A 27,566-nucleotide genomic window follows, 5' to 3' on the forward strand; every position below is an offset into this window, starting at 1 on the left:
AACTCGTAAGTCAAGGCCTCACTGTGCTAGCCTCTAATAGTGACACTGCAGGAGGAGCGCGATCGCGCTCCCTGGCACTCTAGGGGTTAAAGACTGTACCTGTTTCCAAATCAAGAGAATGACTTGACTACCCTATCCGTCCTACCCCGGCCTCTGTACGTGCCCCCCGCCCCCCTCAACCTCGGGTTGGACTTGCCCCGACGCATTGCGTGGGTTTGCGGGAGGCGGAGTCCAGGTGGGCGGGACCGGACGTTGTGTGGGCGGGGCTTGGAGGACGGCACGGGGATTGGCTGAGTGGCTCCGGGGGCGGGCTTTGGCGTAGAGCTGGGGCTGAGGCCGAGGCAGCTAGGGGGGCGGCGGTGGCTGGGTCGGGTCGCAGAGTGGGGACGGGGGGTTGGTGTGGGGGCGCTGCAGCGAGGGTCGTAGGGCAGGGTGTCCCCGGGTCCCCAATGCAGCCCCGGTTGAGCCTGCAGTATTTTCCTTATATGATTGGGCCCCACGGCTGGCGGCGGCGCCTGCCCGGAGCCTAAGAGGATTATAAAGGGTCCGGCGAAGTGGGGCCGGGGCCCGGGGCGGGGGCGGAGCGGGGCAGGGGGTCAGGCTGGAGGTGCGGGAGGCGTGGGGAGGCCCCTCCGCCGTCACTGTTAGCCCTGGTCGGTGATGAGGGGACACTGCGCAATCTGAGTCCTGGAGGCGCTGATGGCGAGTGCTCGGACTGAGGCCGGGCGAGCAGGCGGCGGCGGGGCGGGGAGGCGGTAGACCCGCAGCTTCGGGCGGGAGGCGAGCCGGGCGGCTCTGGGCTTGGCTGCGAGGCTTGCGAGGGTGGTGCGAGGCCTTGAGGTTTTCTGTAATGCGGGAGGGCGTGCCCCCCCCCCCCCCCGCTTTGTTTAAAACGTCTTGGTGGCCCTCTCACGTTGTTTTCTGATTGCATTTTTTTAAAAATTGTAAAAACTTTTGAACATAAAGAAGATCCACCATCTATTCTATAGTCTGCAGTTGGTAACATTTTACCATATTTGCTGTATCACATCCTTCCATCGTTTTCTTTAATGCAGAACTTAGTACACTTCACCGCACTATTAGAGGTCAATACTTATTTACACTTCTTCTTAAGGCAAGATTCTCATGCAATCAAGTGTACAAATCTTAAATTGAATGAGTTTCGCACTCTTATAACCCAAACCACTCTGGGCTAGCAAATATAACTCGGGCACGTCAACCATCCAGAAACCGCCTCCCTTTTTCTCATCGTCCACTATAATCTGACCCTCTGCTCTACTCCTTTTTCCTTCCCGTTGGTTTGAGTGAACCCTGAACTTTGGCAGTCGACTCGGTACACACTTTAACAAATATGCATGCTCCTTTTTCATAAGTGTATATAGTCCATGGAATTTGGACTTTGAGTTGATCAAAGCTTACCGCATACTTGATGGTGGGCTTTTTTTTTTTTTTTTTAACCTGCATCTCCTGGAAGATGAACAGGGAATAATAATAAAAATGAAAGCTGCCATTTTTGGACACTGTGTGCCCAGCAATTGAACCAGGCGCTTACATACACTGTGTAAAATTTGCATACCCAGGTGGTATAATTATTACTCTATAAAATAGAATAACATACGCTTCTTCCACATCAGAGAAATGTGCATTGAGGGGCATTCTGCAGCCCCATGAGATAGGGGTTTTTCCTTTCTCATTTTATAAGTCAGGAAGCTTAGTCTCAGAGAAACCAAAGAACTTCTAAAGATTCAAAACTAGAAAATTGCTGAATTAGAATTTTGAGCCCTCAATTCTCAGAAGCCCAAGGCTCATGTTGTGTCCAGGGCTTACAGGATGTGGGATATAGGAGTAGGGTAGAAAGACAAGCATCATTAGCTAGATGTTACAGAAAACAGGAAAGGAGGAAACAATAAAGTATTTGGAAAGATATCTGGCTAAGGATAACTTTCTATGCTTGTCAATGTATGGTGGTTTAGTTTCAACCTCACTATCTTTCTTTTGTTTCTAAATAATAGGGTTAAGTCAATTTTATCTTTTAAATGTCATTTATACATGTGTAACAGAAATATTTCTTATTATGGACGACAGTGAACGCTCACCTACTAGGGGGGAAAAAAGGATAAATGGGTCTTTACCTGCTGGTGCTATTGAGAAATGGTCATTAGAAGTAGATGAAGAGAAGTAAAATGCTTGGATAATGATGCCATTTGAGATGTGATTTTTGTGATCCATAAAAACAACTTATCCGTGAGTGAACTTCCATTAAGTTTCATGTTCAAGGCAAAGCACTGGGAATGGAAACCATCTCCATTGTACTTTAGCTAATTTTTAACAGGTAACAAGAATACAAATAATTGACCAGGAAATCAAAACAGCTTATATGAAAGGCTGCCACTGTGGTGACTTTCTAAATGTTAAATACAGTATGCACAGTAAAAATGATTGGAATACTAGATTGATAAATCTAGGTTTTTGAAAAGTGGCGATGGCTGTTAAAAGACGTATAAAATAGTTGCTTTATTCCTAATTGTTTTTTTTTTTTCAGATCTCAGGATAAGTTTTTTTCTGGGCTCCAGTTATGAAATGGGTAAGTCTTGAATTTTTACAGAAGTTACTAAAAAAATATCTTTAATAAGAACTCATTAATTTGAAGTAAGTTTCATGAAGGATGTACTTTTAAATGTTCACGGTATACTTCTAAATTATTTCATGCAAGTATTTTCAGATGGGTCATTTTTACTGTCTAAAGCACCACTTTAGTTTTTTCCTGAACTCCTTAGGTCAGAAGCCTTCTGGGAACAAATTTGTTGTAAAAAAAGATTACCATTGTGAGCCCCCGGGACATGAAACATTCTAAAACTTTGTGGCTAAGTATAACATTAAACTAGCTAGAAACCCCCAACTAACTTTTATTATAACTTAGTACTAGAACTGAAGATACTAGCACCAAAATAGAGGCAAGGAAAGTTACTCTCAGAAAGTAGAAGGATTTATCCAAGGGTGTATATTAACCTCTGATAAATGGTAGTGTCTTGGAGTTCTGACTCCAGGACCAATGCTTTTACCCTATGTCAGTGTTTTCATTCCTAAAGTTCTCATTTTGCTGAAGTTCTCCCTGAATTACTTGATTCTACTCTCAAGGTTGGTGGGCATCCTTATGACCATTTTTTTGAACTCTTTATCTGACAAATTCTCTCGGTTTCACTGGCTTTAGTTTCTGGGGATTTTGTTTTTTGTTTTGTTTCTTCATCTGAGAGATATTCTTCTGTCTTTCGTTTTGTTTGACTTTCCACATTTGTTTACATGAATTAGACAAAACAGCTCTCTCTCACAGTCTTGTAAACATGGGGTGTGTAGAAGTGACCTCTGTGTAAACTGGGTACCAGGTGGTCTTGGCAGGGCTGTTTGAGCCAGGCGGGCACTCGCTGTGCCAGGCCAGAGTGGCCAGTTGTGTGTTGTGACATCCTGTTGGCTCTGCTTGCTCCCTTTGGGCTCCCGGCCAACGTGGGCTCCAGGCAGTTTGGCTGGGAAAGCGCTGCTGCGATCTTGCAGGTAGGCCAGAGCCCAGGAATAGAGCCACACCCATCCTGTCCAGCGGTAAACATTAGTGTTTACCAGTAGCTCCATCCTCCATCCCCACAGAGTTCGGAGAGCTCTCATGATTTCCTGGCCTTTTCCATTCACTTTGCTTGTTGTGCAGAAACTGTTCAATGAGCCTTTGGTTGTCTCAGGAGGAAATGCTGTATGTATATAGTTGTGTATTTTTGTGTGCTCGTCAGGGGGCGAGTTCAGGGTCCTTCTATGCTGCTACCATCTTGAACTTCCTCACGTGTGGCTCTATCCCTTCTGTTTCATTGGTCAGAATTGAGGTGTATGCCCCTGCCATAGCTGCAGACATAGTTTTCCTGCTGAGGTCTTTTTTTTTTTTAATTTTATTTTTCAATTTCAGCAGACATACACTATTATATTAGTCTCAGATATACAACCCAGTGACTAGACATTTATATAACTTACCAAGTGATCACCCCAATAGATCTAGTACCCATCTGACACCATACATAGTTATTATTGACTGTACTGATAATTCCCTATGATGAACTTGATCTCCCGTGGCTGTTCTGTAACTAGCAATTTGGTACTTCTTAGTCTCTTCACCTTCTTAACCCATCCTCCCAACTCCTCTTCCTTTCGGCAACCGTCAGCATGTTCTCTGTATCTGTGAGTGTTTAGGTCTGCTTGTTTGTTTATTTTGTTTGGATTCCACATATAAGTGAAATCATATGATATTTGTCTTTCTCTGTTTGACTTATCTCACTCAGCACAATGCCCTTTAGGGCCATCCATGTGGTTACAAATGGCAAGATTTCATCCTCTTATTTTTCATGTATCTATAGATACAAAAGGCTAATATGCAGTGTCCCCTTGGGGGTTCAACAGGGAGACTGGAGTTCGATCGCTCGCTATGACATGCGCTGACCATCAGGGGCGGTGCGGAATGAAGGCCCCGCCAGCAGCTGGAAGGCCCCCGATCAGCCCTGATCACCGGCCAGGCCTAGGGACCCTACCCGTGCATGAATTTCGTGCACTGAGCCTCTAGTATTTTATAAACTCTTTCATACAGATCTTGTAAATATTTTCCCACTGATTTTTTTTAATGCCATCCTGACCAGGAGCAAAGTTACACATATGACTGAGTCTGTTCCTACACCCAAACTGCCTTGTTTGAATTCTTTAGCTTTAAAGTAATTTCTCAATAAATCTTGTTATTTTATGGGGAATGTGTCCCCCACTCCAACTTTTGCAGGCTGTAGTTTGCTAACCTCTAGTTTAAACAATCATGATGCATGTTTGAATATAGACCCCAGAATGATATTCCTCAAGAAAGCATTAAAAAATAATCTTTTCAGCCAATATGTAGCTACAGAATTTTAAATTGCATTTAGATCTATCACAGCACTTTATTCAAAAGTATTTATTTCCACAAATTTTTATTCATAGTTGAATATTACAGTGACTAGTACAAGCATTTTTTCTATAAACAAAGGTATAGTTTACAGATTTGTTCAAAATGAAAAAATATTTTTATTAGTGTTTCTTCTACAATGTCAGATTCACTCCTGAATATATGCACCCTCTCAGAGAGGCAATCCTTCATCTAAACATCAGTTGGTGGCAAAGTATTATATACAAATCTGGATTATTCTGATATGTGTCACCTTAGAAAGTAGCTTAAATTCATTTCTGATTGACCCTTTTATCTGAATTAGATTTTTTTTTTTAGGAAAAACTGTCTTTAGTATCTAGTGACCTTTATAATGAGAAAAAATGTCTTGTGTTTTATTATCATTGGCATAAACCACTATTTTTCTGATTACCCCCTAGTTTTCTAATTATGGCACCAATGTCTATAAAAAGTGAATTGTAGATATTTGGCTCATGCAGCAAATTAATTTGAGAAACAGACCGCAGAGAAATACTCTATGAGGAAAAACTACAGGGTCCTGCCCCATGCTGTCACACTTTAATATCTGTTTAGTCATACAGGCATTATACAAGGGTTCAATTTAGGATAACCTTGCTGCCTTAGAATTAGGTCAACCGTATGAAAACGATTAAATTTACTGTATGCCAAAGAAATGGATTCTAATTTATTTGTTACTATAATCTTAACACATTATTTAATGTTCTAAGTAAATATTTGATGAATTGATGGTAGCAGTGTTATTCTTCTAAATTTTCCAAGTTCCTAGTTTTGTCACTTTTTTTTCTTTTTCTTTCTTTTTTTTTTTTTTTTTTACAAAAGCCTTAAAATTTAGTATAGGAAAAATCAAGAGAAGAAACTCCTATTGACATGCTCCATGAAAAGAGAAAAAAAGTCTTTCCCTTTGGGTCTAGTCTGCTTGCCAGGTACCATATGTGGAACTGCAGATATGATGGGCAGGGAGAATGCATGTCAGTAATATGCTTGCCAGCTTCAGCAACAAGTATCTACACCAATAAAAGAGAAAGATGCAAATTGATTGTACCTTTGTGACGCCCACCAGCCAATCAGGAGTATGCAAATTAACCCAACAAAGATGGCGGGTTAATTTGCATACACAGGCACTGAGTGGTCAGGCGTGGGGTGGGACGCAGGCATTCCACACAGCCCCAGCTGCTCCAGGCCTCTGGGCAGCGTGAGAAGGCGGAAAGGTGGCTCTGGGGCCAGAGTGGAGGCGGTGCCGGCAGCCAGGGGAAGGAAGGCCCATTCTTGCACGAATCTTCGTGCATCGGGCCTCTAGTTAACCTATAATAATGAAAGCGTAATATGCTAATTAGACCAGACAGCTGAACAGCAGAATGACCATTCCCGATGACCTTCCAGATGAAGCTGGGGCTGCGAGGGCCGAGCCCCTTGCACAAATTTCGTGCATCGGGCCTTTAGTACGTACATAACACACATTACTATAGGTAACCGGGTAGGTCCCATATAATACTTAAAGCACAACTTGTTTAATCTATAGATACTTGATTCTTAAGTAATCTTTAAAATGCTTCTAATGTTTTAAAAGACAAAACTTCACCATGATGTTATGCCAGGCATTAAAGTTCTTCCCACAGCAACACTTACTTCAGAGAACTAAGTGATAAGTCAGTTATCTTAGTAACTGCTAAAGGCACATAGTGAGAAAATGTCAAATAAATTATAAATATTAAAAAGTAAAGACAGATATCTAGGACAGAGTTCAAACCTTTATGTTGAATTAAGTTATTTAAATTAAAAATACTGATTTCATGAAGTTGGAAAAAGTTTGAGTTGAACTGACTTTAAAAAATGCAAAAAAATATAAATGCTAACAAAAGATTACAGTTTCTCTAAAGATGCTTATTCCAGTCTCTAAGTGTTAAGTTAAATAGGGCAGATCTAAACAGTAAGTAACCAACTACTATATTGTTTTATTGTTAGTGGTCTATAAAAGGCTATTTGTTTTTAAGTATATATAAATTTAGTTCCAGTGAAACACCTTTATGTTTTGGAAGAAGAGAACTAAATCTGCCATTTCTTAGGCTGAGTAGAGGACTGTTCATACGTTTTCCATTTATTCTAATTGCCAAGCTTTCATTTAGTGAGTTGTTGGCACCTGGTGATTAACCAGTGACAGCAGAGAGGTAGTGACCCAAAGAGATGGAGAGAATGAGGGTGTAAGTCATAATGTAAGGACAGTAAGCCATTGCATTTATGGAATCACTGCTTTCAAACTCCTTGACTCTCTGACAAGGCATTTTTGGTTATCTTGAAGAGTAAGGACAGTCCTTATATGAGAGACTCAGTTTTAAACACATTGCAGTAAAAAGTAAATTATCCTATATAATAAAAGGCTAATATGCAAATTGACAGAATGGCAGAACGACTGGTCGCTATGATGTGCACTAACCATCAGGGGACAGATGCTCAATGAGGAGCTGCCCCCTGGTGGTCAGTGTGCTCCCACAGAGGGAGCGCCACTCAGCCAGAAGCCCTGAGCTGGACTCATGGCTGGCGAGTGCAGCGGCGGTGGCGGGAGCCTCTCCCACCTCTGCGGCAGCGCTAAGGATGTCCGACTGCTGGGAGCGAGCCTAAACCATCAGGTGGACATCCCCCGAGGGCTCCTGGACTGCGAGAGGGCGCAGGCCAGGCTGAGGGACCCCCCCTCCAGTGCACAAATTTTGTGCACCAGGCCTCTAATACTTAATAAACATATTTTAAAAAAGGGAGCCATGGACCCAATTGGTTTTAGACTGGCCTTCCAAACACAGTGTGTGTGTGTGTGTGTGTGTCAAAGGGTGTGTGTCATGGATGTCAGATGATGTCACTGGATGGGGAAAGAGGCTCAGCTCTGCGTACCAGTAGACACCCAAGAGCAGCCAGGATGTTGAATGTGGCAGTAGAGGGGGTAAGGTCAGTGACAGATTTGGGCATGGTGGTCAGCAGTCTTTGCCCAGGTGCTATGCCTTGTTCTGCCCAGTGGGCAGGGAGAATGACCAAGGAGGTTGAGCTGTAAGAGCACAGTATACAGATTGATTGGTTAGGGCTTGGTGTGTGTTGTGTTTCCAAGAGCCTTTTAAGATGAGTGGCTGCATTAACGGTGGGTGTGTGGCAGGGTGTTCTATGTGTATTTCATGGAGAAATCTTATCTTGACTCAACATGGAGGCTCTATGATTTGTAAACAACATCTGTTCTTATCATGAAAACAGCATACTGTTCTCTACCAGAAGTATGGAACAAATAGTAAAAACACGGGTGTGAAGAATATATGTAGGGTTTTCTAACTGAATGCCTGATTTTGAAGAGATGACGACAAATTTGTGAAAGCAGCAAACATATAAAATCTGTTGTAATATCATCAAATACTCTTTTAATCTTTATTTCAGAGCAGAGATATTTATGATTTTTATGTGGCAAATTTGAAAATAACACGAAAAGAGAAAGTTGGCTTAAGTTATTCTCTCTTTTAAAAGAATACTTACAAAAAAAAAATACCCCCAAGATCTTTTGTATAACTTAATTCTTGAACTGATTTTTACAAAGGTTTTTCAAACAACTTGATCCTCGAGATGGTTTGCTTTCCTGTATTATTTGGGTTATCTGGAATCACCAGTGTGTTCTGTGATGTTCTCATTGGAGGTTTCGTGGCAGAAAGGGATTAAAGGCTTTCACATTGACTTGTTTGGTTCTTAATCTGTAAATAAAAGAGTTGCTACTCTTTTCTAACTTTTCGCTTATATAGGTTTTTGTTGACTCAGTAAGTACATGGACTAGCATTGGGAACGTCTTTCCTCCTTGCTCACATCCTTAGTTTGGGACAGCAGCCTTTTTAGCATAATTCCAATAGACTCAGGACTGCACAAAAGCAGTTGAGCACATGAGGAACTGCCTCATCTAATTTTGCTTCAGAAACCAATACTCAAAATGTCTGGTCTAGAGGTCAGCTACACCATTGTCTCTGCATCACCAGGCATTAAAAAATATCTTTGGGAAACTTCTCAGAAGGCCCAGGCCTGTATTCCTGTTCTCAAAACATTTCCCCACAGGCTGATCCACACCTATAGCTCGTCACCCTGGGGAGACGTCACGCTATATGACAGTGTCAAGCGCCTCTGAAGGCAATTTATGTGACTCACGTAGTTTTAATATTTTATTTTGGACATTCTCCAGTTATATGCAGAGATCAAAAGAAGGCAGTTTCCATTTTGTAGCTTGGCACCTTTTTTATGGCCACGGGGACTGCTTTGCTTGGTGGTATAAATGCTAACATGAACTTGTTTATTCTGAAATCGTACTTCAAAAAATCTCCCATACTTCAAGTGTTTTTATTCTGAGCAGTAGGTACAAAAAATAATGACAGCTGTGTTCTCCTTCTTATGGTTCAGCACTCGGCACATCCTCTCCATGTCTGATTTGATCCACTTTTAAAGCCTGAACAGACCCTTAAAGCCACTTGACTGTATATGTCTTCTTGCTCTCGCTGCCAATCCAGCCAGGCTGGCAATGCGCGTTGTTCAGACTTCAGTGAGGAACTCAAGATTGAGACACGCTGGGATGTGGATGGAGTCCATAGTCAGAGCAGACGGATTAAAGGGGAACAAAACGGGAAACATGTGCTTGTAGTCCAACAGCAGTTGCTGAGGGTCATTCCGATCTTGTAGTTGTGCCTGAGGGAAAGGACAAGACCATGTAAAATACTTACGACACCTACAAATATTTCCCCCCTTCAGTCACATGTATCAGTAGGCTCTGCTATGAAAGGGCTTGAAGAAATTGTGAAGGTGTTAGAGGACAGTATAAAAATGGGACAAAGTTAACGTATGTAAGTTATTACAACTCAGCAGCAAAAGGTGTGTATACATTTAATTATTTAAAATTCACAAAGTACCTGTACTCATTTCACAGGAACCCTTTTGTGAATCCTTTATGAGTTTAACAAGCCCCTCAAATTAACATTTTCAAAGGTTTACATAGTCTACCCATACTGCCCTAGCAAATGGTTTGCTTTAATGACAACTTGTGTTTATCCTACCTAAGGTATGCACAAACATAGGATAGCGTGGATTAGTCCACCATTTCCTCTGAGTACTGTCTACGAAGCAATAAAACATAAAACTATAGCTGGAAAAACAAACACATTTTTAAATCCTCACCAGCGGATATGTTTTTATTGATGAGAGAGAGAGAGAGAGAGAGAGAGAGAGAGAGAGAGACAGACAGACAGACAGACAGACAGACAGACATCAGTTGCCTCCAGTACGCACCCTGACTGGGGATTGAACCTGCAACCTTTTGGTGGATAGGACAATGCTCAAACCGACCGAGCCACCTGGTCAGGGCACAGAATTTGTTTCTGATAGAATTGCCAAATACTGAACTTGACTGCTGAGGAAGACTCGCAATCTGAGTGCATATATCTTCAGAGAATATCCGACCAACCTCCAGTTACCTTTCTCCTCCGTCCTTCATTCAAACCCGAAGTCTGACTTGGCACATGATCTTTCACCTTTGGTCTGAATTCTGTTCTTGTAAACAGGGCCCTTGTAAGTTTATAAGCAGTTCCTTTCAAAACAATGAAGACTTTCTAACCTTGCACTTTGGTTTGTGTAAAGTGTAAAAATCAGTAGCGGGTCAGATATTTCAGTGGCTTCTTCTCTGTCATCCAACTCCTCCTCCCCTTTCAGCGGTGACCTGCACATTTGTCCTAATAACGGGACTCACCATCAGTGCCCCTGCCTGCTGGGATGGCCACGTTGGCGAGTCTCTGCCCGCTTCTCTCTGTGCCCGGATCTTTACTAACCCACTGCCTTTTCCCCACTGCACATAAGAGAACAACCTTTGATCTGACTTGGCGTCCTTCCCTTGACCTTCAGCCTCTATCCTCCACTCAGACACCATGCTAAAAGTCATTCATCCGTCTTCCCTGTCCCTGCCCTGACCACTTTCCCCATTTCTCTTTATCCTTGTTTCGTGTTGCCATGAATTCACTGGCTGAAGGGTGTTTCCCACAGACAGCGGAGAAGTGTTCACTGTGTAATCTTGATATGAGTCATCGTTCGGATGCTATCAGCTACAGTCACACCACAGGTCAGGCGCTCAGCCAGAATCACCCAGGGCTCCGCTTTAGGAAGCTCGTCTTTACGTGAGAAATCCCATCATTTAAAGGCCGATTAAATAACCATTTCCCTGGTGTTTTCTTTCGAGCATATTCCTAAGGGCAAATATTATAAGTCTTACAGGAAAGACTTAAGAGCTCAAATTGTTCTCTTAAAAGATCATTTCTAGTTCCATTCGTGAATAGGTTGATAGCCTTCTGCCTACTTTGTTAATGTCATTTGGCACTATAGTTCGCAAACATGCTGTTGGCGAATGAAAGAATGCTTAGACTGTGTCTAAAATCTGAGCGGCAGAGATTATAAAAGTTCAGTCTTCTGTGTATATAAGAAGTTATTCATGAGTGATGTGGTTCATGTTTATATTTACCTAAAGAACGTAAGGCCTTTTATCATATCATGTAACCAGTATTTTATTAATAAAGGGAAGGTTAAAAATCTAAACTTTCAATTTCCTTTATTAGTTTCAGACTAAGAGTTTATAAAACTGATTATTTAAAAACTCACCTGGATCGTGCGTATGAAGCCCACTGTTACTCGTTCTTCAAATTCATTCAAGGGAGTATAAAGGTTTAGAATTTTGACAATCTGTTGGAATACAAAAAGGTTAGCGGAGAGCTAAGTGAACATAAGGAAACTTGAATGTTAAGGACCGTGACATGGCACGAACGAGTCCAGTCCTCTGTAGACAGGCCCACAACAGAGCGCGGCCGGAGTCCCCGTTAGTAAAGGAGTTCCGAGCCTTGCCTGGTAGGTCTGAGCCTTCTCACCACATTCCTATCTCCTCCAGCCCCTCCCCTCTGCTCTATGGCTTCTAACATGAGGATTTTCGGAAACCTGAAATCCTCAGCCTCTTATCTACTCATAATTTAAGGGTTTCTTCAAAAGAGTACTGGGGATCTTACCTTAGGAAACAAAGGTCTTGTTTAGCCACCCCTCCCTCCTCCCCACCCCCCAAATCACTTATAAAGGAACAGATTTTTTTCTTATTTGAATGGAGGATAACCTTTGGCTGCCTATTAGTTGGTGGAAGTAGCATGTCCCAATGCCAATCAATGGCAGTTGCATTCTGGAAATAAACTTTATTTAAAAGGGAGGAAAAAAGTTTGAAAAATTTCAGTGCATTTATAGAAGGGAAGCAGTTTTCTGAAGAGCTTGCTATTTCATCTTTTAGTAGTTCATGGAAGAGGTAAGGAAATTATTTACTTAGTTTGGATTTTGCTGTTCTTTAGGTGCTGAGCAGGGAGAAGGTACATGATTTAATTCAGAAAGTCCCATTTTCTTGATCTCATTTTGAGGAAGGGCGGGGTCCCCCTGTGTGTGGACAGGACTTATCTTTTCATACACTAGTAATAGCTCTGCAACCCTGTCCTAGCATAAATACAATTTTTTTTGGGGGGGCGGGGAAGAAAGGAACACTTAAATGCCTCTGGGTTCTTAATGATTTTATTTAAAACATGTAAATGGATTCTAAATGAAAGCATGAGCATAATGAGATTATACTTTGTAAGAAAACAATTTATTTAATGCCAAATGCCTGATGCTGCCAATTTAAAAAAAAAATTAAATTTCTAGGTGAGAAACATCCCAGACTTCAGTGTGAGTGTTTTTAAAAAGTTTGTACTTCAGGTTAATGTTTGTGCAATTATTACCTCATCTAAGTGTACAAGAGGAAGCAGACAGTCAGTGGGAAGAAGTGACATCTCGTTTCACAGACCAAAGTACTCTTTGGCTCCCCGAGGGACGGTATCATTAGGGGATAGAAAGGCTGGAAGTGCAACCCTGAAAAACAGCCACCCACTGGCAAGAACAGACTTGGCACGCAGCTGGGCAGGCTCTGAGTGGCTGGCTGACGGGTGTGCAGGGGCGGGGGGGTGGGGGGGAGCAGTGGCCCTACCTGCTGGGTGCTGAGGGAGGTGCTCAGGGAGCAGATGGCCTCAGCGTCCTCAGGCGTTTTCTTCTTTAACTGCAAGAGCTGGGCTGCTTGGATCAGGGGTTCCATGGTTTGAACGGCTCCGCTCTGGTGAAGGTTTCTCCCTCGGAGCCACTCCTCCAGCTGACTTATGTTGTACCTTGGAGGGAAAAGTGGGTGCGGTGAGCTAAGCGGCCCTCCTCATTCAGGGTGAGCACACCTGCAGTGTGTACTCTGCAGCCTCCGCACGACCCACTGCGGTTATCGGTCTCCTCACTTGAATTGTCCCACATGGGCCAAAGCGTGAAAAGCGCCTGGCACTCTAACGGTGTTGAATGGATAGGTGCCTAAAACAAAACATGAAGTACCTAGAGGGGCTGTATAAGTTAATGGGGAAAAGAGGCATTAAATATACTGAATTAAAACAACTAATCTATATACTAAAAGCCTAAGCGACCATTATGGCGGAACGACCAGAACAACCGGTCGCTATGATGGGCACTGACCACCAGGTGGCAGACACTCAATGCAGGAGCTGCCCCCTGGTGGTCAGTGCGCTCCCACAGGGGGAGCGCTGCTCAGCCAGAAGCCGGGCTGACAGCTGGCGAGCGCAGCGGCAGTGGCAGGAGCCTCTCCCGCCTCTGCGGCAGCACCAAAGAGCAGCAAGCAGGCGGGTGGTAAGGAGCGAGGAGTCCAGGACTGTGAGAGGGATGTCCGCCTGCCGGCTTAGGCCCAATTGGGGTCCTGGACTGCAAGAGGACACAGGCCGGGCTGAGGGACACCTTCTCCCCCAGTGTATGAATTTCATGCACAGGGCCTTTAGTATTTAATATTAACAAACACACAGGGTGGAGCAAAAGGAGGTTTACAGTTGTGAGTACCTGAAACACAGAGTTTATTCTTGTTTTATTATTTACTAGTTATTGTATTTTCCACACGAACCACTGTAGACCTACTTTTGGACCATGCTGTGCTTACACTTCTGTGTGAACCTTCCTGGCACTTGCCGCATTGATTTTTCTCTCGGACCTGCCCACACTGTCTTTAGTCTTTCAATGAGAGTATGTCAATGTCTTTAAGCTTTGAACCAATTTGTTTACCAAGTCACCATCTCAGTGTTTGATGAATTTCACCAGCACATGAGAGGCGAGGGGTGTGAGGTGCATGCTGACTGGGACAGGACTGCCCGGTGGACGTGGGTGTCACTTGCAGAGAGGAGTCTGGGCTCTGAACTGGGGCCGGCTCCCACCTGAGCTGCATGCCCGTGCTCCAGGAGCACACGTCCTTCCGCAGGAGCAGGTTGTTGAGCGTCACGGCCGTGATCATGTAGAAGAGCTGCTTGAACACCTGCAGGATGATCTCGGGGTCCAGGCCCTGGTCGCACATGACCGTGTGGAAGGCGCTCATCTGGCGGGTGACGGCTTCCAGGCAGTAGGCGTGGTCCCCGTCCGCCATGCTGGACGAGCGCTTCCGGTAGCCCGTGGGCTTCACCCCGGACAGGCCCTGGATGCTCTCGTTCTCCAACATGGCCGAAACTGCAAGGAGAGCGCATGACAGAGGCCGGCACGCCCCCCGAGGCCCCCCAAGATCTGGCGTCCTGGCCATTCAGCCCTCTAGCACCCGGGGCCGTGGCAGTGGTACCAGCCAGAGGGTACAGTGGCCACTGCCCACAACTCACAGCATCAGCACAGACATTTCTAAGGCGTCGGTCTCTCTGGAATAAGGGAGCTGTTGACCATTGGGGATGGGACAGAGGGGATGGGCATGTACCAACTCGCTTCTGTTTCTGCACTGGGTTCTGTGTGAAGGGTCCCAGGTTTGAGAAGTAAGCAACAGGGGTGTCGTCCTGGCCCTGGACCCAGGGATCCTGCCGGTGGTCAAACAGCTCCTCCACCTGAGCCACTGACACGCAAACCGTAGGGTCCCGTCTACTGCGCAGCACTCGACTGCGAGCCGGGTACTTGAGGCTCAGGATTTCTCTTCATCTCCCAGCAACCTATTTGCTGAGGAAACCGAAGTGTACGGAGGCCACACTGCTAGGAAGTGGCAGGGCCAGGGGTTGAAGCCAGGCCTGCCCGACTCCAGAACTGGTGCTGCTGGCCGTCACGTTACCCTGAGTCATGAGGTATTCCCGTTCTCCCGGTGTCCGGTGAGAACACACTGTGCCTCACGGGCAGATTTCAGACAGGAGGGCGAATTCAGAGTGACCTTATCCAGGGATTTACTTCTGGACGGCATGGACTCTGTCCTACTTGGAATTCTCCTCGGACCTACTTATGTTGTAAGAACCTGGGGAAAGCATGACATGTAGGTCCTGGGGACCATTTCCACCCCAGCCGTATGGGACAGCGAGGGTCATTCTTTTACCTTAAAGAAGAACTGCCTTTTGTTTTTTGTTTTTAATTCGGGTGTCATGTTAAATGCCCAGGTGCACTGCCCTGGACAGAGTGGGTGTTCAGTCGCAGCTGCTGCATGAGCGCTCACCACTGCTTGCCTTCACACGAACACAGTTAATGCTTTCCTTTTCCCATACAGGAAGCATCTCTATGGGCAAGAGGATTCTATATCTTTACGGCATATGTATTTGTGCCTTTTGCACTTATATTCATGACCTATGGAAGTTAGTCTGTTTGGGGAAGAATAACAGCATGTGCTACAGAAGAGATAAGGGGAAGCGATGTGTATTCTCCACCCCGGCACTATGGACTCCGATGGGAAGGCGTTGGAAATGTCGTAGCTCCGCTCGAGCACTCAGCACACTCCTCGCAGCTGCCCTCACTGGGCGGTCCTGGTTTCTGGGGGCTGTGCCCAGTAGACCCAGTTCCCTAAGGGTCGGCAGGGCTCCCCACACCTCCCCCTCCCCTCAGACCCGTGGTGAGGCCGGGAGAGCGGCTGCCAGCTTACCGATCATGGGCTGCAGCACGCCCTCGGCGATTTTAATGAGCTGCTGGTAGATCTGGATGGAAAGGTCGCTCAGCACCTGGCGGTACTCCGTGAGGTCGAAGTTCTTAAGACAGTGCTCGTTCTGCTTGGCGGTGTTCTGCGTCATGAAGCCCTGCGGGGGGGGGGGGGGGTTGGCTTTATTGAGGGGCTGGGGTCTGCCCGGCTTGGCAGGAGTCCTGTTCGCTCTCTGTTTACCTGATGTGCTGTGAGTCCCTGCCATGTCACATGACAGAGGGGGACAGGGACAGAATATAGTCTGTTATCCCAGGCGGAAGAATGCGTCAGTCAACCCTGTCCTGGCACAGACGATGGACTAGAGGGGAGCTCTGAACATTGTGCTATGCTGAGTGACACACATCTTGCCCTTGGGAAGGGTGGAGGCTGAGACGTGAAGGAAGGGGGACAGGAAAGGCGAGGGGGCCCGTGGGGAGGGGGCAGTGTCTGGCACAAGCTGGGTTCTCACAGGTGAGACTGGAGTGAAGACGTGCAGTGCGTTACCGCCCCGGGCTGAGTGCAGTGCACGGGGCACCAGAGCTGGGAAGGGTGGACTCGGTCAGATAGGGCTGGGCCCGAGCAGAGCATGACACAGTGAGGTCAGATGGCCGCAGGCCAAGGAAACGCATGTGGCTAGAAGCCGAAGCTGGGCCTCAAGGTCAGCCTGTGCAAATGGACTGGCTGTGTTGTACCTCTTTCCTGTGGTTCTCTGTGTGCACTTGAACGTGGACACACTGTCAGCTGGCATAGCAGACAGTCTGACGCACCGGACGACTGGGCTTTCTCCCAGCAGGCACTGCCAGGCAGGGCTCTTAGGAAATTCAGTCTCCAGGTGTCCCTGGAGAGTCCCAGGTGCTCCCAGACGGGGGTGGGTTATGCAAACTCATTTCCTAATGCTGCTTACGTCATCCAGGGAGGGGAACCCTCGGGGGCCCTCGGATCAGGGGGCCTGCCTCATTCCTGCTTCTAGCTCCAGGGAGAGGAAGGCTGCCCAGGGCCTGGTCTCAGAGGGCACTCCCCACACCTCACCCCCTCCTTAGGGAGAGGCACGGGGACAGAGCAGGCTGCCCAGATCGAGGTGCTCCCCACACCTCACCCCCTCCTTAGGAAGAAGCATGGGGGACAGAGCAGGCTGCCCGGGTCCGAGGTGCTCCATGTTGGGGCCGGCCTGAGGAAACTGCTGGAGGGTTTGGGGCACCTGAGGAGCTTCAAGGTAGACGCGGGGGCTTGTCAGGCGGCACTCACCTCGTCCCCGCTGTACTGCTTCAAACAGTGAAGCAGGCGGCAGGTGTTGGACAGCCAGAACGATGTCATCTCAAAGTCGTCGCTGTGCTTCTGAGGAAAGGAAAAGCCGTCCCTCCTCAGGAGTCAGGTTCCCATCCGGTCTCACGGTTCCCACTCTTACCCGCAGGCTCCCCGCAGCCTGATGACCGGCGGGCACTTGCCGGTCACAGAGGCCAGACCCACCTCTGGGCATGGCACACAGACCCTCTTCCTGGTCCCCTGACCAGTGGCGCACACACCGGGCAGGCTGCTTTCCCAGCTGAACAAACAAAGCCAAGTGACACCGACGAGCTGGACCCAGGGGCCCTGGGCGGGGGGTCCTGGCAGGTCTGACTCTCAGTGACCCAACGCGAGAGAGGCGGGAGCAGCCGTGAACTAAATATTCTGGGATCCCATTCATCCAGAGGCCGCATGGCCCCCGTGGAACTCTCTGGAAAATGGCTACCAAGCAGCCGCTGTGGTGCAGTTTCTGCACTAAAATTAATGAGTCCCCGCATCGCCTCTGCCAGGGAGCACTGGCTATTCAGCAGGAGACAGGGGTGCCTGTGAGACAGTAGAACAGGAGGCTGAGCAGAAGGTGACAGCAGGCTGGGCATGCTAAGGAGCCTGGGGTTAGGAAGTGACCTCTGAGGTCAGTCCTGGACTCACCTAGACTGGCCCAGGCCCTCATACAAGAGGTCAAGGCAGGAGACACCATCTGGGAGTCGCCTGCATATGTTCAGAGCCGGGAGTGGATGAAAGTGCCTTCGAAACCCATGGCAGAGGCGGGGGTGCAGCTACTGATACGAAGCTGGCATGAAGCTGGGAGGGAAGGCGGCTATGGCACGCTCTGGAGGCAACGGGGCAGCCCAGCCCAGCGGGTGGCAGGATGGGTCTGGGCGCGGTGCTGCGAGGATGGCTTGCATCCTGAAGTGGCAGCTCGGGTGAGAACTGGAGAAGACGGGCTCTTGGGGCAGCGCCTGGGCCTGGACCAGCTGGGAGGTGTAAAGCACCTCCCCTCCCACCTGCTGGCCCCCCGTGGGGCCAGGCCTCACCTCCCTGTGCCGCCCCCTGGGAAGCGGGCACCAGCCCCTTGGGAACGTCAGGGAGAGAGAGGGTCTGTGTTCAGGTTGGTCCCCTGAACGTCACTTCAGGGCGGGGCAGCCACGCGGCTGAGGATGACGTCTTCTAACGCTCTGGGCCCTGGGGTTCCTTAGAGCCCCTGGGGCTGCACCGGCTTCCTGGGCTCCTGCCGTCTCCGACCTGAGCATCCTTCTCTGGGAACCGCCAGGTCCCCCAGTGACACGCGTGAGCTGCTGCCGCCCTCATGTCATTTACCGGCAGAGTGGAGCCTGGAGGACTCCCTGCTGCAGCACCCAGACGGGGAGAAGTGTGAGTCCACCGCCAGCGCCCCCTGGTGTGGGACACGTACCTTGAGGACTTTCTTAATGCCGTTGATGGTGGAGGTCAGCAGGGAGTGCACCTTGAGGTCGTCGTTGACGTAATCCGCGTGCCTGATGCACATGTAGAGGATGTAGGCGGGAAGACAGGGCACTGTGCCCGCCAGTGCCTGGGGCTTCAGCTCTGAGCAACAGACACGAGGGTTAGACTTACAGCGATGCCTGGGGAGTGAGAATCATGTCTGCCTGCAGCTCACCTGAGAAGGACCGCGCACGGGGCTGGAGGAGCAGGGAGAAGCTGCACCCAGGGCCCCAGACTTCCCTCACCCTGACCACCAGCAGTTCCGGGAGCTAGTTAAAACCCCTCGCAGCCCTGGCCAGCATGGCTCAGCAGTAAGAGCATCGGCCTGTGCACCGAAGGGTCATGGGTTTGATTCCGGTCAAGGGCACGAACCCGGGTTGCAGGTTTGATCCCCGGTCGGTCAGGGCAACCAGTCAATATTTCTCCTCTCTCTCTCCCTCTCTCCTCCCTTCCCCCGACCCTTCCCCTCTCTCTGAAAATCAATGGAAAAAATATCCTCACTTCTCAGGTAAGGATTAAAAAAACAAAACAAAAACCCAAACACACACAGTGCTAATCACTCGGTCTATAACATTTGAACGGGCTCCATGCCTTGTCCTCACAACACAGGAGGAAAAGAGCCAGCAGCGGCTCCCGCCCGGATTCACACACAGTGGCCGTGGTCCTCGCCAAGGGGCCCGAGGGCAGAGGACAGCAGAGACTGGAGCGGCTCCCCTGCTGGGGAGGGTCCCACAGCACTGCTGTCATGGGCGCCAGCGCAGAGGAAAGATGCAGGAGAACGGGGCCTGGGTATCAGACCCAGCTGTGCTCACGGTGGTCCTCCCCCTCCACTCTCATTACTTCCACCCCGATCTCCGCCCAGCCCGGGCCCCCCCAGGTACCTCCAGGCTTGGAATGACACTGAGGGAGGCCCCTCCCCTCCACCTGCAGGTAGGCCATGGGGAGGAAGGGGCAACACCCTCAAGTCTTCTGCCAGGGAGATCCTGGGCGGGCTGGGATGTGCTGCCAGCATCTCCAGCTGGAACCTGGGCTCCTGTCCCCTCAGTACATCCCACCCTTCGGGCTGAATGCTAACTCTATGGGGCGGGAGGGCTAGAAGAGGTCAATGGGGGGGAGAAAGAGGACGTATGTAATACTTTCAACAATAACAATAAAAAAAAAGAAAACAGTGCTAACATAGGCCTAATGCTCTGGGTACATTTGGGCAGTTACAGGCTCAAGAGATGGCAGGGGCTTGGCCTGGCTTTAATGATAAGGCCAGTGACATTCATTGAGAAGAATGTATTTTAAAGCCCACACTTCTGACCCACAACTTCTCGCGTCGAGCCTGCCGCGTGCGGAGATGGCACCGCCTGTCCTGTCCGGCGAGCTCTGCCTGAGAGCGGGTGAGGTCAGCCCGTTTCCCAGAGCTCGCTGGGTCTCCCGCAGAACACGAGTATCTCGGGAGCAGGGCCATGGTCGCTCCCGCCTCTCGGTCCTCCACGGCAACCAGCCCAGGCCGGGCCTGAGGGGCGGTCGGAATGGTGTGGCATTCGCCTGCATGGGGATCTGTGGGGGGGAGGCGACGGGCGGCGCTCAGGCAGCTCAGCGGGCGGGGACCTGGCCTTGGCCACCTGAGCAGCGACCGTCTCCATGATGGTGAGGATCTGTTACTCGCAGGCTGTGACCTTTGAGTTTCAGTCACTAGAGATCAAAGGTTCATTCTTAGCAGCATTGGAACAACATGCAGCCTGTTTAAGGAAGTTTGAGATGAACTGACGTCACACTGAGTTGTTGGACAACAGGGGGGGAATGTATCCTTTATGGAAAGAGCAAAATACTCTGCTACGACCAAGGCAAAGAGCCGAAGTCACGCTCCCTTCCTCCTGTAGCCCTGGGCACAGTGGACCTTGATAAATTAAAATTTCTCTAAAACAACGCTTACCTCTTATTTGGGCTTCAAATGCCCCCTCCAAAGCTACCTCTTCAGATAACTCTCATTACAGAGGGGCTGTGCGCTAACATCGCACGGTCACCTGTGCTATATTTCACGAGCTGGGGTGGGGGGGCAGTATCCTCATCCCCATTTTACAGGTGGGAGAACCGAGGCCCCACAGAGAATGGAGCTGATGGCTCAGGGCCCAGAGGACCAGCCCACCAGCGTCCTCCTTTTCTCATCCGGGACTCTCTCCTCTAAGATGCTCCCTCTGGCCCTAACCGGTTTGGCTCAGTGGATAGAGCGTCAGCCTGCGGACTGAAGGGTCCCAGGTTCGATTCCGGTCAAGGGCATGTACCTTGGCTGTGGGCACATCCCCAGTGGGGAGTGTGCAGGAGGCAGCTGATGGATGTTTCTCGCTCATTGATGTTCCTAACTCTCTATCCCTCTCCCTTCCTCTCTATAAGATGCTCCCTCTGGCTCTGCAGGCGGCTGCTGCACTGGGCTGGGTGCCAGTTAGATGGGGAACATGATGAGAGGAGAGGGAACCATACAGTTGACAGACCAGGCCCAGGGCATCTTAGCCCCAGCCCCCAGAGGGCAGCCCCCACACAAGCCACAGCCGCACCCCCCAGGAACTCCCCAGCCACGCAGCAGCTGGAGGCCAGGGATGCGAGGGGGAGCAGAGAGGGGGCAGGGGTTGTGCAGGGGATTGGAGGACGGGGGCTGAGGAGGTGGAGGGTGACGGGAGAGGATGGTGGGTGCCACGGGTCCCCACCTGTCACCAGGTTCCGGATGAGGAGGGCCTCGTCCTCCCGGTGGTACTCCAGCATGCCCTGGAAGTCCTTCTCCTTCCGCTGGACAGCGACCTGCCTGCTCAGCTCCTGGTGCCTCTTCCCATTCTGGGCTAGCGTCTGGGCAGCTGAGTGGGAGGAGACAGCTGGTCACGGGGGTCAGGAGGGTGGACAGGGCACCCGAGGAGTCCCGGGTTCAAGATGGAGCGGCGACAGAGAGGAGCACATTACTTATCAGAAAGCAGCAGCTGCCACCGCCACCCGAGTGACCCAGAGAATGAAAGCTCAAGGAGTAGGAAGCAGGAACCCACAGACGGAGAGGGGGGAGGGGGCAGAAATGGAGGGAGCTGGCCGGAGGCTGAGCAGGACAGACAGCCCTGCCCTCTTAGAGCCTCGCCGGGGGCAGCAGGCGGGCAGAGCGGGTGACTGAACACCTGTGACGGGAGCTGTGCCCCTAGGCCCACGGGGCGGGACAGTGAGGGCTCAGCCCGCCCTGGGAGGCAGCTCCTGATGAGGATGGAAGGAGGGGAGCATCCAGGTGCTGAGGTGATCAGGAGGGTTCCACGCGAGGTGGCATGTGCCAAGCGGTTGGGGAGCGATACCGTTAGAGTTGCAGTAGAGAGTCAGAGGAAGAGAACGTTCTGGATGCTTCTAAAAGAGCAACTGAAACCTGCGTGACCTCTGTGGGCAGCAGCTGGGTCAGACCTGCCCTCTCCTTGCTGACTAGCACGGCAGGCGCGAGGCCCTGGGTGGGGACTTTGCATTATGTGGCTCCTTCCACACCAGGTCGTGCCTCCAGCTTCAAGCCCGTGGAGGGCAGGGCCACAGGCCACTGTCTGTCCGTCCCGCGCTCCAGCCCTCGGAGCTCAGAGTAAGCGCCGAACACCTGCCGTGTCCGTGTCCTTAGCCCAGATTCTGGTGGGCGGGGTCAGGCGCAGCTCGCGGGTCTGAACGATGCGGTTCCGTGGCTGGGCCCGCACAGGCACCAGGAGCAGGTGATGTGGACGGAGCGGCAGGGGAGGGGCGTGCGAGCACATCTGTGCCCCACAAAACCCACACTCACATGCACCTACCTTCTAGGTCCTGGACTCTCTTCATGTGAATCTTCAGTTGTTTCTTGAGTTTCTTCTCATTCTTTTCCAGCTTTTCTACCAGTTCTTTCAGGTCCTAAAGCAGAAGGTGCAGAGGGAGAACAGAGGGCAGTGTGAGTGAGGAGCCGCCCGGGACGGGACGGGGCTCTGTGCCTGGTCAGGAGGCCCGCCCTCCAGGCTCACTTCCCCCTGGTCTGGACCCAGGAAGCGGGAGGGAGGTCAGAGTTCATTCTCACAATCCAGATGGACCAACTCCTGCTTCAGCTCTGGCTGCCTGGTGCCCTGCTGAACCCCCTGGTTACCTAGGCCCAGCGTCTCCGGTTGCCGTGCCAACCCCCCAGAGATACTCAGCCTGGGGGTCCCCAGCTGTGCGGGCAGCACCCTGGGAAGGGTGGACAGTGTGACGGTGGGGGAGGCACTCAGCTGGAAGAGCCACCAGGCTGGTGAATTACCTGGGGCCCAGAGTGAACGGGACCCCGGCCCCTGCCCCCTGTGGCTGCCAGTCCCTAGCAGCCATGGCCCTGGCAGCGGCAGCCCACTGGGGCAGGGAGCAGCATTAGCGTCACCCCTATTGCACGGGGCGAAGTCCTCTGGCCGGGGAGGCAGGGAGCCCCATCACCACCACGCCTCTGTGCCCAGGAGTGCATGGGAGACCGAAGCAAACATGCCCCCCGGAGCCCCAGACACAGCTGGTGGCATGTTTCTGAGGCCGATGCTCCACCGCAGTGCGCGGCCTGGCGAGCCACAGACCTCGAGGACGTCAACTATTTATCTTCATAAAAAACCTTAAAAAGCTTGTCCACAGCACATTTGGGGCAAATGGAAGGGAACAAGTGCTGGCCCAGTGGGTGGTAAACTTGGGGAGCGACTGAGGCCCACAGTCCTCGGGGCCAGGATGAGGCTTAGGGAAGAGTGTGAGCCACCGGCATCCTGGAACCGTGAGCACGCCTGGACCCCTCTCAGCTTTGCCAGTTGCCACCAGAAGAGACACCCTCCTCCCTCCCGAGGCCTGTCAGTGTGGCCCTGCGGTGGCTCCGCAGGACCCGGGTGTGGTCCCAGGCACAGCCGCGCCCTCCACTGCGCGTCGCTGGCACCAGGGAAACACTATGTTTGCTCAGCCGGGAACCCTGCCCTGGAGCTCGGTGCTCGGCTTAAGGGCGCGGCCTCTCAGGCTCCTCCTGCTTCGGCCCCAGGGCCCAGGGCGGGGCCTAGAGGGGCCCCTAGTGCTGCCTCCTGAGCAGCACGGTTCCTCCACGGAGCACAGGCGTCCACACCACTTGTCCGTATGGCGCCAGGGATGGGCCGGCCAAGGCACTGCCCACACTGCCTCCTCCACCTGGAGAAGCCAGTCCGACAACCTAGTGCATATATTCCTTCCCATACAGCTACCTCTGTACACACCTGTGCGAGGCAGGTAGTGACACGCAGATGGGAGAGGGAGACAAACGGGGGGGGGGGGGAGGCAGTTCATTTGTCTATGATCCTATTCAGGGACCTGTGGTCCAGGGCCCACTGCACCCCTGGGACTCAGTGACCTGGCCACTGGCCACCCACCATGGGCCACCTGGCTGTACAGGGGAAAGGGCATGGGCCGACCGGCAGCTCTGCTGGAGGTGAGCCTGCAGGGCCGGTTTGGGCACTTCCTGCTGCTGCCCCACAGGCTGCTGGCCTTCCTGTGCCACCCCTCCCCTCCCCACCCCTCGCGCCTGCCCAGCCTGTGTCCACAGCCTCCCTCCTCTTCTCCACCAGCTACATGGCTGACACCCCTCCGTGCCTCCTGCCTCAGCTCCAGCCTCCTCTACTGGTTGGTCTTTTTCTGTTAATGATCCCGTGTAGAATCATGTTTTCAGAAACATGATCTCTCCCTTCTTTTTCTATGTGTCTTATTTCCCCGAGTAATCTGCAAGCTCTCTGAGGACAGACTGCCTTTCCTTTCTCTGGCAGCTGCCAGGCTCCTTTGGTGGCTGTCAGCAAGAAGGGCCACCAGCAGTTCCTCCCATGACTTCTGCTAGCAAGAGGGGTCTGCCCCCCCCACATACTCACACACATATATACTCACACACCCATACACATATACTCACACTCCCCCACCACACTCACCCCCACACCCCCATATTCCCCCATACCCCCATACCCACACCCCATATACTCACACACCCATACCCCCATACTCCCCCACCCTATACCCACACCCACACCCCCATATACTTACACACCCATACCCCCCATACACATATACTCACACTCGCCCCCATACATACACTCACTCTCACACACACACACCCATACCCACACACACACATACTCACCCCCCCCCCCTATCCGGCATAGCTTATTTTGATCAGTGAAAGTGGCAGAAGCGACGGGGGACGGGGGGCATCTCGGGGACTGGGTCCTAAGAGGCCCCCTGCTGCTGTGTTCATCCTCCTGGAAGTCAGCTGCCACGCAAAGCAGCCCAGGGCAGACCAGAAGTGAGAGAGAGTGGAGTGAGAGACCCCATGGAGGGGAGCAGCCGGCACCACACCCAGGCCCAGGATGGGCTGTCTCAGGTCCTCCAGCCCAGCCACCGCCAGGGCAGCCGAGACAAACCATGCCACTGCGCCCAGCCAGAATTCCTGACCGCAACACACGTGCTGCCCTAACTGCCACGCTTTGGGCGGTTGGTGACACGGTAGTAATGACCGAGATATCCCCACAACCCTTGCTGGCTGGAGGCTTCTAGATCCTCTGTTCCTGCTACTGGGCCAAGGACATGCACCGTGTCCGTTTAGCTGAAGGCCATCCCTGATCCCACCGTCTCCTAGAACCGTGGTCGGCAAACCGCAGCTCACAAGCCACATGCGGCTCTTTGGCCCCTTGAGTGTGGCTCTTCCACAAAATACCATGTGCAGGCGCGCACGTACAGTGCGATTGAAACTTCGTGGCCCATGCGCCGAAGTCGGTATTTTGTGGAAGAGCCACACTCAAGGGGCCAAAGAGCCGCATGTGGCTTGCGAGCCGCGGTTTGCTGAGCCGCAGTTTGCCGACCACTGTCCTAGAACATGACCGCCCAGAGCTGGGATCTGCTGGGCACGGCTACTCACCAGGTTCTCGTTGGTCAGCCGGGACATCTCCTGCTGGACGCCAAATTCCACCTGGGCCTCCGGGGACAGCAGCAGCGTCTGGGAGAAGGTCTGCTGCTGCCTGTCCATCTCCTCCTTCAGGGCCTCCACCTGGGCCTTGAGGCACTCCACCTCCTCCTCATGGGCACGGCTCTGGGCCTGCAGCTGGGCCTCCAGCAACCTGCACCCGGGAGAGGGGCGAGGTGACGTGGGGCTGGGTCAGTGCCCCCGAGTGAGGGCCCCGGGCGGACATGCAAGGGGAGCAGCCAAGCACCAGCAGCAAGTGCACGAGCCCAGCGGGCGGACGCTCAGGGGAAGGTCTGTGCAGCTCACGGGGCCAGCAGGCCAGCCCTTCCTCTTGGAGGACTCGAACCCACAACCCTTCGGTGCACAGGATGATGGATGCTCAACCAGCTGAGCCACGCAGCCCATGCCCTTGTTCGTCACTTGAGCACAGTCTGGTTGGCTTGGGGATGAGAGATTGTCTCCACGTCAAAATGTCACCAGCAGAAACGCATTCTGTACAGCATCTTCCAAACAAAAGCACCCACATTTGCCCCAAAGCTCACGAGACTCTCCCTAAGACGACTCTGGCAGAGTGAACGAACCATTTGCACTTTCTCCCTATAGCAGATTCCCTGCTGGCTGCAGGAAGGCAGATCCTTAGCCCCTTTCCCTTTTATCTTCACCACTGCTTCGCCCACTTTACCTCCAGCCGCTCATAAACACCCCCCAAGTCAAACAGGAACAGAGCCTTTGCAGGTGACCTGGGGGAGGTGTGTGTCTGAGTCCAAAAGGCCCAGGGCCAGGGGCAAAGGTGGGAGGGCACCTTCTTCCATCGCAACCGAGGAAGCGCTTAGTGAAGGTCCCCAAGCAGCCCCCACGCAGGGAGTTAAACACCAACACGGCGACGGTGCCCTGTGCGTGGACTGACCGCCTGCACACGCTTCCTGGCCCCGTCAACGCTACGTGAAGGGAGGTAGGAGGCTCTGGGTGAAAGCTTCCTGCCATGATCCCCCCATGGAAGGCTCACCCCGTCTTCCTGGGATGCAGATAAAGACTGTGTCCAGAGCCGGGCACAGCTGGCCCAGGGCAGGGAAAGGCTCCCCACGCCTGCCTGAGAGCAACACCAGCCTCTCTTTTCGGGAGAAGAGCGCCCAGGTCGCTGGCTCTTGGGAGAGTGTGTCTCCTGACTCTGGGTTCAGACGTGACCCACCACCTGTGAGCAAGGCAGCCTCTGGCTCCACTTCCTCGCGGTAGAATAGAGCCGGCTTCGCTGGGTCATCACAAGTCGTGGGGTGACACAGGGCGAGTGTCCTGCGCATGGCAGGCACGTCGTAAGTGCAGAGTTTATTCTCTACTATTATTCATTAATTACTGTATTACTTTCTATACAAACACTGTAACCCTGGTTTGCCCACCCCTGTATTAGCTGTTTCTATTATTATAATGGTCAGATCCCTGACCCATCAAGAGGTTTGTTTTATTGGGGGGGGGCCTCCATGTGAAACCAGGGGGTTCCTCCTGGCCCTCTGTCCGCCCAGGGCCATTTGGGTATTTATAGCATCATTCGCGGGCATACAGAATTATCAGCTTAAAAAGCAGCCTGCCACATCTGGGCAAACCTTGAATTACCTCACCCCTACTGCCGTGGCCAAATGATTTCATGGGCCTTATATGGCCCGCGGGCCGGCGTTCCCACCCCGGCTGTAATGGGGCCTCCACCGTGTCCTCCAGGCAGACCTCTGAGGAAGGTGCATGCGCCCGGCTCCCGGCTCCCGTTCTGAGCGCCCACCGCACGGAGCCTCCGCTTCCTCTGCGGAAGGAGCCTGCAGGCCTCGCCCACCTGTGAGACTCCGGTGCAGAGCTCTGCCTGGGCCCCACGAGCCGCGTGCTGGCAGCAAGCGTGTGACGTGGCCCTCGTGCTGTCACCGTCCACGTCTGACCCCCTCGCG

At 51.3% G+C, this 27,566-nt stretch overlaps 1 protein-coding gene and 2 non-coding genes across 3 annotated transcripts in view; 2 read left to right on the forward strand and 1 right to left on the reverse strand.

Moving 5' to 3' along the window:
* The first annotated feature begins 435 nt into the window (after positions 1-435).
* Positions 436-573, forward strand: LOC132240384 (small Cajal body-specific RNA 17). The gene has a single exon (XR_009454302.1). It is a non-coding gene; the product is annotated as a small Cajal body-specific RNA 17 (non-coding RNA).
* A 78-nt stretch (positions 574-651) lies between these two features.
* LOC132240362 (small Cajal body-specific RNA 18) lies at positions 652-724 on the forward strand. The gene has a single exon (XR_009454284.1). It is a non-coding gene; the product is annotated as a small Cajal body-specific RNA 18 (non-coding RNA).
* Positions 725-5,747: 5,023 nt separating this feature from the next.
* Positions 5,748-27,566, reverse strand: part of MYO5B (myosin VB) — a 202,941-nt gene continuing 181,122 nt past the window's right edge. The window contains exons 30-39 of the mRNA XM_059707260.1: positions 25,594-25,792; positions 22,493-22,586; positions 21,404-21,547; positions 18,661-18,812; positions 17,211-17,300; positions 15,933-16,083; positions 14,278-14,563; positions 13,014-13,188; positions 11,624-11,704; positions 5,748-9,670 (exon numbers count right to left, since the gene is read on the reverse strand). Coding sequence (XP_059563243.1) covers positions 9,518-9,670; positions 11,624-11,704; positions 13,014-13,188; positions 14,278-14,563; positions 15,933-16,083; positions 17,211-17,300; positions 18,661-18,812; positions 21,404-21,547; positions 22,493-22,586; positions 25,594-25,792 — 1,525 coding nt within the window. The 3' untranslated portion in view covers positions 5,748-9,517. The remainder of the gene's footprint in view (positions 9,671-11,623; positions 11,705-13,013; positions 13,189-14,277; positions 14,564-15,932; positions 16,084-17,210; positions 17,301-18,660; positions 18,813-21,403; positions 21,548-22,492; positions 22,587-25,593; positions 25,793-27,566) is intronic.

This window comes from Myotis daubentonii, chromosome 8, assembly GCF_963259705.1.
Source record: "Myotis daubentonii chromosome 8, mMyoDau2.1, whole genome shotgun sequence".
NCBI lineage: Eukaryota > Metazoa > Chordata > Mammalia > Chiroptera > Vespertilionidae > Myotis > Myotis daubentonii.